Consider the following 15,298-nt stretch of genomic DNA (forward strand, 5'->3'; position numbering starts at 1 on the left):
AAAAAGATTGTTACCGGCAGTGTAAGTATAACGGTCAAAGAAATGTGCTGGACTTAAACGTACAATATTGTCCTCTAAATAGTAGCAGTGTAGTTGTAGAAAGTGGCATAAAATAGAGAAGACAGTTGTACTTCCGTACATGTCCTTGTTACACGATACAAGTACGACTGTGCATACTAATGTTTGCTGTTGTATGCTGCGTTTGTACTGCGATGTTAAGTAACCCACTTACGCCTGGCAGTGCTGCCTCCCACATAGCAAACATGTTGATGTGGTGTCATCTTCAGGTCTATTTATTGTACACCTTTGATATTTTAAGTGTATAGGCAGCCCCCGCGCACTGACACACTTCACACACATTGTCGGTAACGGGCTGGAATGCAAAGCAGATGTGGAAATGGAGTAGCTGCTTCTGCATGTACGCTTGTTTATTCAGAGCATGTATGCAAATAGAAACGGATGTGCTTTAGCTGCAGGAGGAGAGTTTATATTTGAGTGTATATTTGTGATACAGAGCAGAGAAGTGATGCTTCTATTTGTAATGCAAATGAATAAAGACACAAAGGCAAAGTTTGCGCTAAACATGGGTAATTTTTATTTAGCTAGTGAGTCACCTAGAGGAGAAAACTGTCACATCCTTGCAGTTGATGTCTTGCCGTTTTGGGGGAACCCCGGTCAAGTCAAGCAGAAAGAAGGGGTGATGTCGGGGGTTCTCCCAAAAGTGCTAAGATTTGTTGAAGTCTGATTGAGCCTGAGGTACAGCAGAGTACATCGACACCAGAGCAGCAGGTTTCTCCTCAGACAAATGCACTTCAGAATGACAGAATCACAAGAGAGAGAAACCAAAGATGTGCACTGGCCGCTGATTGCCAGCCTGCTGCATAATTGTAATCTTTTGGTACACAGAAACAGATGCAGAAAGGAAGGGAACAGGTAGAGGGAAGGGTACATCCGATGATTGGCATGATTGTGGCTGTTTCCCAATTATTTCGTCCCACCTGTCAATCATCCAAACCTCCGTCTGAGGCGGATCAGATGGCTGAATACAGATTCAAGTAAAAGATTAATTATATATATCATCTTTAATTCTCTTCAGGAGCCGACGAAGCTCGCCAATATCCCAAACATTTGAGGCATTAAAAAAATTACAAAGAAGCCTTGTGAAATCTCCTGACTACTCGGGTTAGTCAGTTAGTCGTTCACAAACAAAATCAAAGAAGAAGAACACAGTTAGAGAGTTAAGGGTAATGGTAGAGGCTGTTACAAAGGACTGAAAGTGCTTTAGAGACAGTTTTCAAAGTGGGTTACGTTCTTTTTCTCGTGAGACGGGAACACGGGGGTTTGATGCACCAGTCAACGGATACAGATGAGTCCACCTATTGTAATGTTCAAGTGTTCAGATACATTGTCGTCTTCAGCGGAAGGATCGTGAGAGCCTTTCCTCCTTGTTGGTTAGGCAAACATTTGTATTTAAGGTCCTACGTCATTAGTGTTGCAGTTCTAGCAGAGAGCTTGCTTGAAGGTTACTGTTTATTTCTATTGCGCTCCTGGAAAGAGAAAAAAAGAGATGATCAGTGGAGGGCAGCAGAAGAAGAGGAACAGAAACAAGCATAAACAGCAGCTAAAAGTGCAACATCACAGCTGCTCCCGTGGCATTTCTTTTTTTATGAATGGGGGAAAAAATAGGGAAAAAACAAGTTTGCGTTTCCTTTACTAGATTAAGATGCATTCAATGTCTGAGAAGAAGTTGGGAATAACTAAGAGGCACTGTCGCAACGTGACACTTTAAGTTCATAAGGTATCATCTAGGAAGAGCTAGAATCTCTATTTATAAAGGCATTTCATTTTATCCTTAGAAGAGATGTATTACAGTAAATGAATGCTTTTATTCTGAAAATCTGCATTCAGAACACTTGGCAAACGTTACTTAAGATGTGCTTAAGATTTCGAGTGCATGCAAATGTGTTCTTAGAATGTGTTCTTTCTTTGTAGGACTGTTTTTAAAATCGGTTACAACTCAAAGACGAGTAATGAGTTTACAGCATCGGGCAGTGTGTGATGGATGTTTCAATTACAGCCCGTTTAAAGTAGCGCTTTAGTCGAGAGATCTGATGCTTTTTACTATTATTTATCTGTGCGAGAAAGCAAGCAGTGGTCTCTGAAGGGACCAAAGAGAAAGAAAAGTATATCAAAACGCTGACTGTTTGTCAACACCTGTCTTTCATGTCATGTATTAATTCATTTTGCACCTTTACACATAATGAGGTTGTTTAAATTTCTGTTCTTTGTGTCTCCACTGTTACTTTCCGTCTTCTATGTAAAACGCACAGAGGCGGAATGGTGGGGTGAAGTCGTTCCGCGCTCGTTACAGCTCATTACAGCGCTGAGGCAGAACCGCAAAAAAAGGGCTAAACACATTTGAAGCGTTAATCACAGAAAACCCAAATGATGTTTTTTATGTCGTCTTAAACATTATATTCTAACACGAGCACAGACAATCATGCCAATGCCAAGTCCTTTTAAGGCTCCTAAGATGAAACTAATCAATCACTGAAGTCAGATCATAAAGAGCGGTCTCTGTTCAGTGAGAGGAAGAAACCGAGCCGGAACATATCTGCTGTAACAATGGAGAGAAAGTTCAGTAGGCCTCAGGTATGTACAACCAAAATGTTGGGCTCTGTTTACACAGCAGCCACTACGCTAAGCTTGTAGTAATGCAGGTCCTGGTGACTAGACACACACTCAAAATATGAGCAATCACAACACACCTTATACTATCTCTCTATTAAAGGGAGTGTCATGGATTACAAAAGAGGGGAATGTTTTGTAACTGTAGGTGAGATATGAAAATTGGGGGGTATTATGCTAAAATTTAAGCTTCATATTTCACTCTGTGATACCTGTGGAGTAGCTTAGCATAATTTACAGTTAAAAATTTTTCTCACACTGGTGCTCTGTGCAGGCCCTCATACAGCCTCTGCCTGACACGACTCAGTCAGCTCTGTCCCTTTAAGAATCCCCGCCCCTACCAGTCCGCTTTATTCTGATTGGCTCTCCTAAGCCTGCTTTGTGATGTCACAAAGTTTAGCGTATAGAAAAAACTGTGTGAAACCTGGCGTTCACAGCAGCCTGCAGACTGGTCTGCACTAGTCTGGACATCCAACACTGTAACATTATATATACTGTATGTCTTAAATGTGAAACAGCATAATACCCCCTCTTTAAAATGTATCTTTAAAGATTGTACAATTTTTTCAGGTGGAACAGGGTCCCTATTTTAGGATGATCTATGTCAGTGGTCTGGGAAATGGCCTGTGAGATCCAGCCCTCCTCTACTCTCAGAAGGGGAGTTCAAACTGGGTCATACTGATGCAATCATTTCATTAAAAATCCAACCTGATAATGCAATTTTGTAATGACAGGAAGTTATCATTTAATGCCTCATAAAATGGGTAAACTTTAAATCTTAAAATGTGAAGATCCGCAGATTACACATTAAACCCTCTTCCCCAATTTATTTAAGGTCTTATTTTCAGATGATAAAACCTGTTAACTAAATCTTTACTGGTGTTTTACAACCATAGCCATTACAGTAGACTGGTATTCGACCTAATACACCATGAGCTTCGTTATTCGTGTTATTTAGAGGAATGAAGGAGCTTCCCTCCAAGTATTAATAGCCTAATTAGTAATGCTAATAAAATCAAGCAAAAACATTTAGATCCAAAGTTATCCCTAAAACAACACTCTGGGAAGGTGCTATAGTGCAGGTAGCTGTGCTGGTTTGACACCTCTCAAAGTTGGGGAAGGACAGGCCAAACAATGGAGAACAATTAACCTTGTCAGGCAGAGGAGGGCGAGGCCTCAGCCGGGCCGATCCTGTCATGTAGGAGGTCAGGGCTACAAAAGCAGCACAGCGCAACGCCTTCACTACGCAGGATGAAACAGGCTTTCTACTGACAGGTTGTTTTCAGAAGCCTGAAAACATTGACTTGAAATATTTATGAGAAAGTAACCCAGCGCATATTAACAAGGTCAGCAGCGAGGAGCCAATACAGCATCAATGGAGCAGCAGCAGTAGGGGAGTGGAAGAAAAGAAGGGAGCGGGTCATGAGGGTTTTCAAAGCGCTAATAGATTAGCATACTGGTGAATCTAAGAATGGATGCAGCAGAATGATAACATGTTATTCGCTCATTTGCTGCTGTTTTTTTCTGCAACTGTAGAAAGTTTTTACTACAAAGACTAACATTTGAGGCACACCACTGTTATTACCACGGCAACATATTCTTCCTCTCCGCAGGCGTAGGCTTACGCTGTGTGCTTTTCTGAACTATGCACACAGACAAATGTATTCATGCATTTTTATCATGTATTTTGCAGGGTAACATTTTTGTTTAAATCAACCCTTTAGAACATCTGAGGCAAACTGTACCAACTCTGAGGCACACTGCAGCCAGTTTGCAGGCCGAGGGCTTATGTTGTTAAAGACTAATAAAGCATGAGGAGCCTGTGGAGAGCACAGAGGCTCGGCGTTCAAAGAGAGATCAGAGCCTACATCTGCCTTTGTCTGAGGGAAAGGAATGCCAGGAATGCGGGCTATTTCAGGAAACCTCTATGCATCCAACTCCACTTTGGGCAGATCAGCGTTGCAATCTCAGCAGCACAAGATGGCTGATGAGGAATCGCAGCTTCCTGAACCTGCTTATGAGTAATGTGGTAGCATGTCAGTCTGCTGACAGGCCTCTGGGAACTTCCATTTACGCCAGAGTGTTCATTCAGCCAAAGGAAGTTACAACCTCTGTGTGAGAGCAGGTGGAACGAGATCAGCTGATTATAGTCTGGCAACAGGCTGTAGCAGTGACTCAGTGAAAGTTAGCCTCACTTTGGATTAAAGGGTAACTAAAGTGAACTCCCTCTGGCATACAAACAAGCTATTTACACAAGAAAGGTTCTGCATATGTGTGTTTATCTCACCTTCCTCAGAGCCTCCTCCTCTTCCTGACGTTTCTCATAATGTGCAAAATCATCAAAGATTGAGGTGGTATGCTTGTAAGTGGCGATTATTTTAAGCACTTGTTTGGCCTTCTCCAGAGGCACTTCCTGAGTGTCCCTGGAGTTGGTCACTGGCTTGTTGTCATTGTTCTCCAGCCGAATGTGTCGCAGCTGGTTGTTGGGCACGTCTTTGATGAAGACCCACTTCACCTCAAACTTGCCCTTCCACTTGTCCTGAGACCAGACACCTGCATAGGCATTGTAGTCCACCGGTGAGCGCATCTCAGCCACGCCACAGAAGTGCCCACTGCCGTTGACGCTGAACAACAGGTACAGGGGCCCTTTGTTGCCCAGCGAGCGGTAGGCGCCGTCCAGGCGCTTGTTGCCATGTTCTGTACTGCACCAGATTGAGTACTTGATTGAGCGGTGGATGTCGTCTTCTGAATAGCTCTTGATAATGAAAACACGTCCGTTTTTCAAGTTCCAGTCAAAGTCTTTGGGGTTGTAGTTGTTGAGGGCACGAAGTTTCTCCAAAACGGGATGCACTTCTCCAGAGCAAGGGGAGGCACTCATTGGGACTCCCCCACCCAGACCGAACCCCTCACCCCGGTTCCTGGGAGCAATCCAACGGTTGGGGGGTGGACCAGGCTGCTGGGGTTGTTGCTGATGAAGGGGCTGCGGGGGACCAGGCTGAGAGGTGAGGTGGTGCATGTGGGGGGGGCCGGGGGGGAGAGAATGGGGGTGTTGGGGGGACTGGAGAGACTGGAGCTGGAAGGGCTGGTGTTGGTGTTGGTGTTGGTGTTGATGTTGGTGTTGATGCTGGTGTTGATGTTGGTGTTGGTGTTGGTGCTGGGGTTGGTGTTGGTGTTGGTGTTGGTGTTGGTGTTGGTGTGGAGGCTGAGGGGGCAGTGGGTTCTGCAATAAGGGCTGGTGCTGAGCGAGGAGGGGCTGCTGCACCAGAGGCTGCGGGGGCATCATATTCTGAGCTAAGGGGGGCTTGTTTAGGGAGCCCTTATCGTCCCAAGTACCTATGTTCATATTGTGCTTTATAGGGGGCGGGGGAATGGCAGCACCTCCCCCCATCCCCATGTTGGCTTTTGGTTTGACCTTGGGTTGTGGCTTTGCCGGCTTCTTGGCAATGGCAGCCCAGGAGGCAGGTTTAGGTGCAGACGAGCTGACAGACGGAGGGAGGCTATTGGCCGCCATGCTGCTCATACCTGCCGGGCCACCGAGGGGTGAGCCTACAGTTTTGGTGACAGCTGCCACCATGTCCGTACCCAGTTTTAACCCTGTCATACCCTGCTCAATGCTGTTCATCACCGGGACTTTACTAAGCTGTGTGTCGCTTCCAAACCCCGCCTGTCCGTCCGTGATGGCCCGACCCAGAGAGCTGGGGGCGTACCCATAGCTGTTACTGTAGACTGAGCTCTGTGTGGACTGACCCTGAGAGACACTGGTACCCCAGGTGGAAAAGTCCGCATTGCCAGGGAAGAAGTTGAAGCCATGCTGGCCCAGGAAGGGAGGGGTGTTCCCCAGGGCACCTGGCTGGCTGAACACGCCATCAGGGATGAAGTGCGGCTCGCCATTGCTCATCTGTCCATAGGTAGTTAGGTAGGGCATAGGAGGGTCTCCTGCTGTGGACCAAGCAGCTTCTCCCAGAGAGTAAGGGAAACCGATGGATGGAGCATAGTAGCTGGGCATGTAGGGGTCGGACATTGGTGGATAGCTGTTACTCTGTTTGACATAGGGAGACAGTCAGTTAATGGACTATACAAATTGATTAGCTGTTTAATTAACAAATAAAAAAAATTCAAAATGATGACATCATACTGTATTAGGAACAGTTAAGATAGATTGGGTGTTAAATCATTTCATCAATATCACAGGAGAGGGAGTTTTGTTGCTATAAGCACAAGGCCGCAGGCCACGTGCCTAAGAGATCAAAGCCATGCTTATATTCATAACATGAGCACAACCCCAAGAGTAATATTGCGATTATAAAACAGTTCAACAAGCAGCATATGTTAGTAATACATAATAAGCACCAACGCATATTTTTTGGTTATTTAAATAATTATTATGGCTCTGCCAACACGAGTAGTTTTGCTACTTTGTGTATGTCCACACATACCGCAGAAAAGCTACTACATATTATGTACCTTTATCTGTATTTATCATGTATATGGTGAATAATAATACTCTGTTAACAGGTGCTTTGATCGCATCTGTGATTGATCAATCTAGACAAAGAATGTTTGTAGTTAGGCTAATAACAGTATTCAGAACACCTGAAGCAGAGATACATATGGTTCAAAGTTCCAGTTCTGTTGTACTCTAGATAAGCACTCATGGAATGCCTTTTGTCCAATGAAATTACTTGGTTGTAAGTAACTGTTGTAGGCTATAAAGGAATGTCAATCATCTTTCCACACAAAGAAACAATCTGGCTCAAGTCACTGCATTCATGTTTTGTGGTTGACATCTAAAATATGCAACTTATTTGTCCATAACATTCTAAACTAAACCCTGGTCACAATTTCTAGGTGACACATTATCTCATTGGATAGACCATTTTATATTTTGCTGCATGATGTTACCTGATTTGTCTGGCCGCTTAGATAAGGCTCAAAATCATCATCATTCACACCATCCTTTTGATGCATTGATCCGTTTTGCACTGAAGATAGAAAGAGAGGACATTAAATCATCATATAGACTTGACAGTGATTCAAATATTTCAGGCTTAAGATCACCTAAGTCACCTAAACATGAACTAAAACGAACTAAAATGAAACTATGAAGTGTTCCGATATAAAATGTGTCTGAATGTCCGTGTTGTGTAACATTATCATAACAAATGCCGGTGACATACATTAGCTGCAGATTCAGCTACAGCTTCTAAGAAAAATCTATAAGTACCCTGATAGCATTTAAGCTAATCTGAAATCAAAACAGCTGGCACGGCCACCCTTAATTAGCCTTCATTTTAAAAACGAGGGCTCGTGCACCATTCAAATTCGACTTACCTTTATTTCCTTGTCCTTTAGGTCTCTGTAATGATGGGCAGCACAGAAAAAAAGAGGTGAGACTGTTGTCAGATCACGACAGGAAACAAGACTCACGCGCACATACACAGAGCAGGCTGTATCCTACACGGATAAATATAACAGTCGATGGTAGTAACCTCAAGCTAAAAAATCAGCCCGGATGTTCACATTTACAGGTTGCTTGGCGTTATTGACCGGATGTCAAACGCTCTGACATCCAGTAAATGCTGCCGCATTGGCAACCGGCTACAGCTACAGTCGGCCTACATTACAGCTAATAGCTATCATATATCAAAGACTTTTGAGCCTGTTTGATCCGGCGTGACAAACCAGATCAAACTGTTGACGGCAAAGTTTCATTTTGCCGAACGGCTCATCTAACAGCACCTTTGAGGTGTCAGTACACGAACCTGATCGACTGTGGTCGCAGACATCCTCCAGGAGCCGACACTGATCGCTGTTTGTGAGACTGTCCACGGCTTCCCCCTTCCTCTCTCTCTCTCTCTTTCTCTCTCTCTCTGCTCTCCGGTGCTTTCCTGGCTCGTCTCTCGGGTTGTCCAATCACTCTGTAGCGGGTACAAGGCGGCGTTTTCCTCCCCTGGTCAGACCTGACGACGATCCGGTTCTTCTGGCAGTTACAAACGTCGACTTTGTGTCTGCGGAGAAGGCGTCAGTTAATGTGTCCGATCGTGCCACAGATTGGGTCTTTAACAGTCAATCAGAAAGTGACTAGTGTCTTACTGGAATATCCCTCACCATACTCCACAATGGCGGATCGGCTCTTTACTCCCGCTTCCGCTCCGTTCTGCTGCTCCGTGACCTTCCGCCTGTGACGCTCTGAGTCATGTTACAAACTGACACTTCACATGACAGTCACAAACACACAAGTTCACACATACTTACATTATATTCTCTATAACGGGTTATTTTAGCCTGTTTTACTGGCTGCTAACATGCTGTCTCATATCAAAATAATCGTCACCACTGCATCACACAGCTTTTAGATTAGCCAGTACATGCCAAACAGAGTAATAGATGTTGATGGACGCCTTAACATAAAAAATAAAATAAAAATACTTCAAGATAAAATGCATGCAAAAACATAAATAGCAATGTTTACATGATTGAGGTACTTATACTTTTATATTTTCCTGTAAATTAATAACTATGTTTATGTTTAAATTTGCACTGCCTCCATACAGTCACAACTCGGTGTTGCACAAGTATTTTTGTGTGGTATTGCTACTTTAAATAGCCTACTTATTCCACCACTACTTGAGGTTTTTCACCTCATATTAACAAATTAAATGAAACTTTTGTGACTAGTTGCTTTTCAAATTCAATTATTTGAATGCTAACCTATGGTCACTTTAATGTATATTATGTAATGAATTGTGAAAAGAAAACCCAACAGCTGCTCCACCTTAACCAAGTGCAACAATGATATGATGCATATGCTTATCTGAATCAAAAAATATTTATTCAGTAATGGTAATGTAGGCTAATAATATAACATTAATGAAGGCCTTTTATATTTTTTTGATAAAACATCTGTTCTTTTACTTTTGGAGGAAGTATTTCTACATTGTAGTTATGCTACTTTTACTTAAAGCATCTGAATACGTCCTCCATTAATGCTGCTGTGCTGTGGTTGTATTGGATTGTAATGGACTACAACTGCTCTGTGGGTAAACGAGAGTCACTGCTGCTAGTCTCGCGATACTTCTTCAGTGGGTCGCGGAGCAGTATGGCAGCCGTCGCGCTGAGGTCCTGCCGCAGAGGACTTTCACAGATTTTAAGTAATGGAGGGCTCGCAGCTTTGTCTTCAAAGCGTCTGGAAGGTTTGTTCAAGTCTCCGCTTGGCCACAATTAAATTCATAACGCTTGAGTTTCATACAAGGGTATTTAAACGCCGAGGAGGGGGTGTGGCTCACAGACTGCGTCGTCTTAAAAATTTAGGGCATGTAAACGTTGTGGCGTTTGCGCCTGTGTTGTGCGCCGTCTGCGCTAATTCTACTAGTATGTGTAAACCCTTCGACATTAGCTAGCCTCTTCTAGGTTTCTAAATCTTAACCTTAATTCCTTTTATGTTGTATGTCGATATTTTAAATCGCTCCACGCTGTTTCCCATGTGCGGGTTCATTAACTAGCGTCAAGAGAAGCCTTAACCTAGAAAATGCGGTGTGATTACATTCAGTTGTTTATGTACTTCAGGTAATAAACCGCCCATCCAATCATTTACATAACATGTTTTGCCATAGCAGTAATACTTTGCACTTTGTCAACCAGGAGACAGGAGACACAAGTCCACAGTTCAGTATGCTACACGACCAGACCTGCCAAAGCTGGCCTACAGAAGGGTGAAGGGGAAGAGTCCAGGAGTGGTCTTCCTCCCTGGATATGGCTCCAACATGAGTGGGCAGAAAGCTGAGTCACTGGAGGAGTTCTGTAGGTCACTAGGACACTCATGTCTTAGGTAAGTCATCTATATAACCCACTATAGAGGGATTTATGCTGGAACAATGCCATGCACATAATCTCATACTGAAGACAGAAATAATCAAATGAAATAGCAAAACTTCATACATACAATGTTAGTATTCGTTTTCAATATTATAAACACCTGCAGTACCTACAAAACTGTTCAAATATGCACTCAGTAGTGATTCTAGTTAAACAGGTAATCCTAACTGTGTGATGGGATTGCAAGGAGCAAAAATCAACTGGAAAACATTCAAACCACCATAATATACCCACAGTTACATCCTGTGTTGCCTGGGTAATAAATCAGAATCAGAATCGGGGTTCATTGCCAAGTAGGTTTGCACATACAAGGAATTTGTTTTGGTGATTTTGGTGCAGAACAATTAACACAGACGTAGAATAAAAATAAGATAAAGAAAATAGGCAATAAGAATAAAAATATAAAAACAATACGTATAATAAAATATATGTACAACAGGTGTAATTAAAAATGGTACAGATGTGCAGGATATTGAGCAGTGCAAAGAGCTTACAGTATAAAATTGAAGGACGTGTTGTATTTTTGTGGGATATTTACTGAATAAACCTGGCTAAGTTACATTTAGCAGACCTATGAAAAATGGGCACAGCAGAAAATCTGACAAAACAAAGATATCCTCAGTCTTACTATAAATAATAGATTAAATTGTGTATGATTTTGTTTGCAAGAAGAATTTTGCAGCTAGATTACAGAATGATTATCAAAAAAGTAAAATTGCTTACATTGATAAGATTTGGCTTTTAGTTTATCTACTCCAATCACTCCAAATCTCTCATTGTCTTACAAACCATTCCTGAGGCTGTTGGATAAAAAAAATACATGCATCCATCATGCTAAATATTCAAACATCTAATCCCGTGTTCAGTGTAGTATATGAATTATTTACTGTCCTAAAAATGTCTAACAAGAAATCCCTGACTTCTCATGGCTTGCCTTTGTTTTACCCGCTGATACCCGTGGTCATGGCCTGTTCTGTTTATGTTTTCTCAGGTTTGACTACACAGGACACGGGGCCTCAGAGGGGGTGCTAGCAGAAGGGACTATTGGTACCTGGAAAAAAGACGTCCTTTTTGTGTTGGATGAGTTAGCAGAGGGGCCACAGGTAAATATTTCTTAGGGGTCATGCCCCTTTGTAGCTTGATGGTGGTTAGTAATCAATGAGGTTATAAAACCTTGCTCTATAGGGATGGGAGTTGCAAGTCGGCATACAAGTATACATAGATTTACAACAGTTATCAATCTCTGTGTTGTTAAATTATATACAATATTTTTACACCTTTCACCATCTTAAAGAGATAGTTTGGGGTTTTTCACAGACCCCAACAGTGGATGTGATACCGTGTGCTACATGTGCAGGAATACAGAACCTATGTACGGTTAACACATAGACCAAAAGTAGAGGGCTGTCTGATGTTAAGTTGAAGCGATGACAATATTAAAAACTATAACGTATAACGTACACTTAAACTAATATGTTTTATAGAGTTTTTTAAGCAGATAAAGTGCGTGTTTCTTACAGCCCTGTGCACAGCGGTACATAGCTTAGCTTCTGCGTCAGTACCGTGGGGGGCCGTGCTAATCGTTTAAACTGTTCATAGTACACCCACTCTTTAATTAGTCAGACAAAATCACCAAAACATGTTTCCTTTGTGGCTGTACCACAAATTTCCCTCGGGATCAATAAAGTATCTGTCTGTCTGACTGACTGACAGGTTTGTTATACACAGCAGAGTATTTTTTAAATATTTGTTTGGGGCAGGCTGCTTGTAATATAAACCTAGTTGGCAAGCTCTAGTTCCAGTTAATCTTTCAAGCAAGATAGCACATATTGAAATCTCTTAGCTTTATCAGGACAATCTCGGTTTGAGCAGATTAGCAAAGAAGCTTAAATTAAGCTAGGCAAAGTACAGCGAGGTAGTTTGACCATTTCTGAGCCATACCATTAATTAAGGAGCATGAACTAGCTTGTGATGTATGTCTTGTCTCTCTTTGAAACAAGGCTTCCTTTAATTTCAGTTGAGTCCTTTTTTTCAGACTCCTCTGTTCATTCAGATAATGTGTGCATCTTACATAAATTATTTCCTTTCATTTCAAATTTTCAGAGGCTGTAGTCAAGTTTTGGAATGAATGATGCAAAATGTAGCCTAGCTACTTTTATTGTCATCTCCTATCATCACTATCTAAAATGTAAAATGTAAATATAGGAGGGCTTCTAGATTTAAAGAGTTACTTTGAGGTGATCACTGCATAAGGAAGTCCATAGTTTTCAAATCACAAGAAAATGATCAAATTGTCTCCATGATTGGTGACAGTAAACATCAATAATGGATTTTTGCCTTTTAGTTTTCCTGTGATTTAAAAAGTTTGATAAGCATTTTAGTTTTCAAAGGTTTTCTCTACTTGTAATATATTATTTAAAGTGTGTCAAATAATTGCAAAAATTAGACTTTGTAGTCTGTGCACACCTGTGAAGCCATGGCAACCCTGAAACTACAGAGACCCCCTAAATAACAAATCTCATTTTAACCCCGGGCAAATACATTTGAAGTATTCTTTTGTTAATCTCAAGCTCAAATTCTATTGGTTAACTATTAATTTAACAAAGGTTAAAAAATATTCTGCTTTGTATAATAATTTGTGTCTAATACTGTTTCCAGGAAAAAAAAAATTACCTTGAAAAAAAGGTCATTCTTTCTCCTTCTCTTAATATTCAGTGTAACTGTGGGGCTCATACTCCATTGTCAGTGTGTGTGTGTGAGGGAGGCTTCATGTTTCCACATTACAGTTGTTTAAGTTACATATGGGACAATGATTTGCTCCAAACTAGTTGTGATTTCACAAAATCCTTCAGGTACGTTCATGTGTTAATATTGTGTGAACAGAGAAATACCTCTAGTCTCATAATCCGCACATTGATCATTCTTAGAGAAGGTCAAACATCCGAGTGAAGTTACAGCAGACAAAATACAATTTTTTAAACGTGGCAGATTTTAAATCTTTGTATTTTGTAATATACACATTTATTGCATAGTTGTTAACATATAATAAGAAATAAAATCAACACCATAATACTATAATATTGCAACTTAACAAACAACACAAAAATGTATTATTAGAGATGCAATTGATTAATCAGTCCCGACAGCAGTCAGTAATAGAATCCATTTCTAGGTCCAGCTCTACTTTCTATTGTGTGTTCCACCATGTGTCCAGAAGATGGCACTGTGTTACCATATTTTGCTATCATCAATCTTCCTCTGCCGTGGTTGCACTGCATTAGTCTGATTTAGTCTTTGTTGCTATTTAAATATTTGTTCAATTTTACTAATCAGTTGTTTTCTGGTGTTTTTGGTGCTCAGATCATGGTGGGTTCCAGTATAGGCGGTTGGCTCATGCTGCTCGCAGCCATTGCAAGACCAGAGAAGACTGCAGCACTTGTTGGCATCTCCACTGCTGCTGATCACATCGTCACATCGTTCAACACTCTTCCTCTGGAGGTAGGATTATATTAAATTGTAACATAATTGTTGCTATGTCAACCCTTTTGATAAGATATTATTATAGTTATTCTAACTCCTAATTGTCCATGCTTGAATGTGCAGACACGCAAGGAGTTTGAGGAGAAGGGGGAGTGGACAGTGCCCACCAAACACTCGGAAGAGGGTTTTTACAAGTTTAGCATGGACTTTCTGAAGGAGGCAGAAAACCACTGTGTGCTCCAGAGTCCCATCCCCATCACCTGCCCCGTGCGGCTCATTCACGGCCTCAAGGACGAGGACGTCCCGTGGCACATCTCCATGCAGGTCGCGGAACGCGTCCTCAGCCCCGATGTGGACGTCATCCTCCGGCGACACGGCCAGCACCGCATGTCGGAGAAAGACGACATCAAGCTCATGGTCTACACTATTGACGATCTCATAGACAAGCTGACCACTTTGGTTTGAGTGCGGGGTGGAGGGGGGAGTGAGCTTGAGAGGTTGCTGAGATAAAGAGAGAAGGACTTTGTTTACCAGAGAGTCAACCCTCAAGAAATCTACCAAACAATGGCATGTGTCTCTGCCAAATACGACCTCCTATCCATCTCTGTTCTCCCTGTACTTCATCTGTCATTTCAACATGCCGTTACAGTGCAAACTACACTAAAGGGAGCTCTCCTGTTAGCTGATCCCTTATTTCTTCAGGTTGCATTTGTATGTGTTCCATGTTATTATACGGAGTGTTATGTTGGCCTTTCCTGGGTCTGCCGTTGCTGCTGTGTCTGCCGCTGTTGTTATTGTTTGACTGTTTCCCCTCCCTCTTTACTTAGACGCATAGTTTTCCTGTGCCTTTTTTAATCACTTTTCAACCGTTTTGGCCAATAAAACCTCTGCACACCAGAGTGCAGGTCTCAGTCTGTTACCTCAACCAACACAACATAATCAGGACATTTCTATTATGCAGATCCAGATGGAATAAACAGCAAAACAGTGAGAAGAAACACAATTTTCCACATATACAAGCATGTCAACACAATCAGTTGTTTTATTAAGCCAGTTTAAATCATAAAGGTCGAAGGCTGCAGCCATGTGCGGATTATTTTTGTGAGCAGAACGCTCTGTTACATGACTCCTCATTCCTGTTGGCCTTTATCCACAGAGAGGCCTGCAGAATGGAGCCACTGGACTGTTGATTATTAACATGTAATTGGCCACTAGCTGCACCGTGCTCAATGGGGCGAAGCCGACCACTTAACTC

The 15,298-nt window shown here is 42.1% G+C and overlaps 2 protein-coding genes across 3 annotated transcripts; one reads left to right on the forward strand and one right to left on the reverse strand.

The window, feature by feature from the left end:
* Nucleotides 1-571: 571 nt before the first annotated feature.
* ythdf3 (YTH N6-methyladenosine RNA binding protein F3) lies at nucleotides 572-8,868 on the reverse strand. 2 transcript variants are annotated; one of them, XM_069667560.1, is made up of 6 exons: nucleotides 8,797-8,868; nucleotides 8,451-8,696; nucleotides 8,020-8,044; nucleotides 7,591-7,670; nucleotides 4,976-6,727; nucleotides 572-1,547 (listed from the first exon to the last, which is right to left on the reverse strand). In XM_069667560.1, exons 2-6 carry the CDS (start codon nucleotides 8,472-8,474, stop codon nucleotides 1,524-1,526), a joined length of 1,905 nt encoding a protein of 634 aa, XP_069523661.1. In that variant the 5' UTR covers nucleotides 8,475-8,696; nucleotides 8,797-8,868; the 3' UTR covers nucleotides 572-1,523. The 2 variants fall into 2 exon arrangements, with proteins under 2 accessions (XP_069523661.1, XP_069523660.1); XM_069667559.1 differs by having other exon boundaries at nucleotides 8,782-8,833.
* A 916-nt stretch (nucleotides 8,869-9,784) lies between these two features.
* Nucleotides 9,785-14,942, forward strand: abhd10b (abhydrolase domain containing 10, depalmitoylase b). Its single transcript, XM_069667514.1, has 5 exons — nucleotides 9,785-9,881; nucleotides 10,330-10,516; nucleotides 11,555-11,666; nucleotides 13,924-14,061; nucleotides 14,167-14,942. The coding sequence occupies exons 1-5, from the start codon at nucleotides 9,788-9,790 to the stop codon at nucleotides 14,506-14,508; spliced, it is 873 nt and encodes a 290-aa protein (XP_069523615.1). The 5' UTR covers nucleotides 9,785-9,787; the 3' UTR covers nucleotides 14,509-14,942.
* Nucleotides 14,943-15,298: the final 356 nt, after the last annotated feature.

This window comes from Semicossyphus pulcher, unplaced genomic scaffold (assembly GCF_022749685.1).
Source record: "Semicossyphus pulcher isolate SPU_LCO1_2020_fin unplaced genomic scaffold, fSemPul1.0.p SCAF_18, whole genome shotgun sequence".
Taxonomy (NCBI): Eukaryota; Metazoa; Chordata; class Actinopteri; order Labriformes; family Labridae; genus Semicossyphus; species Semicossyphus pulcher.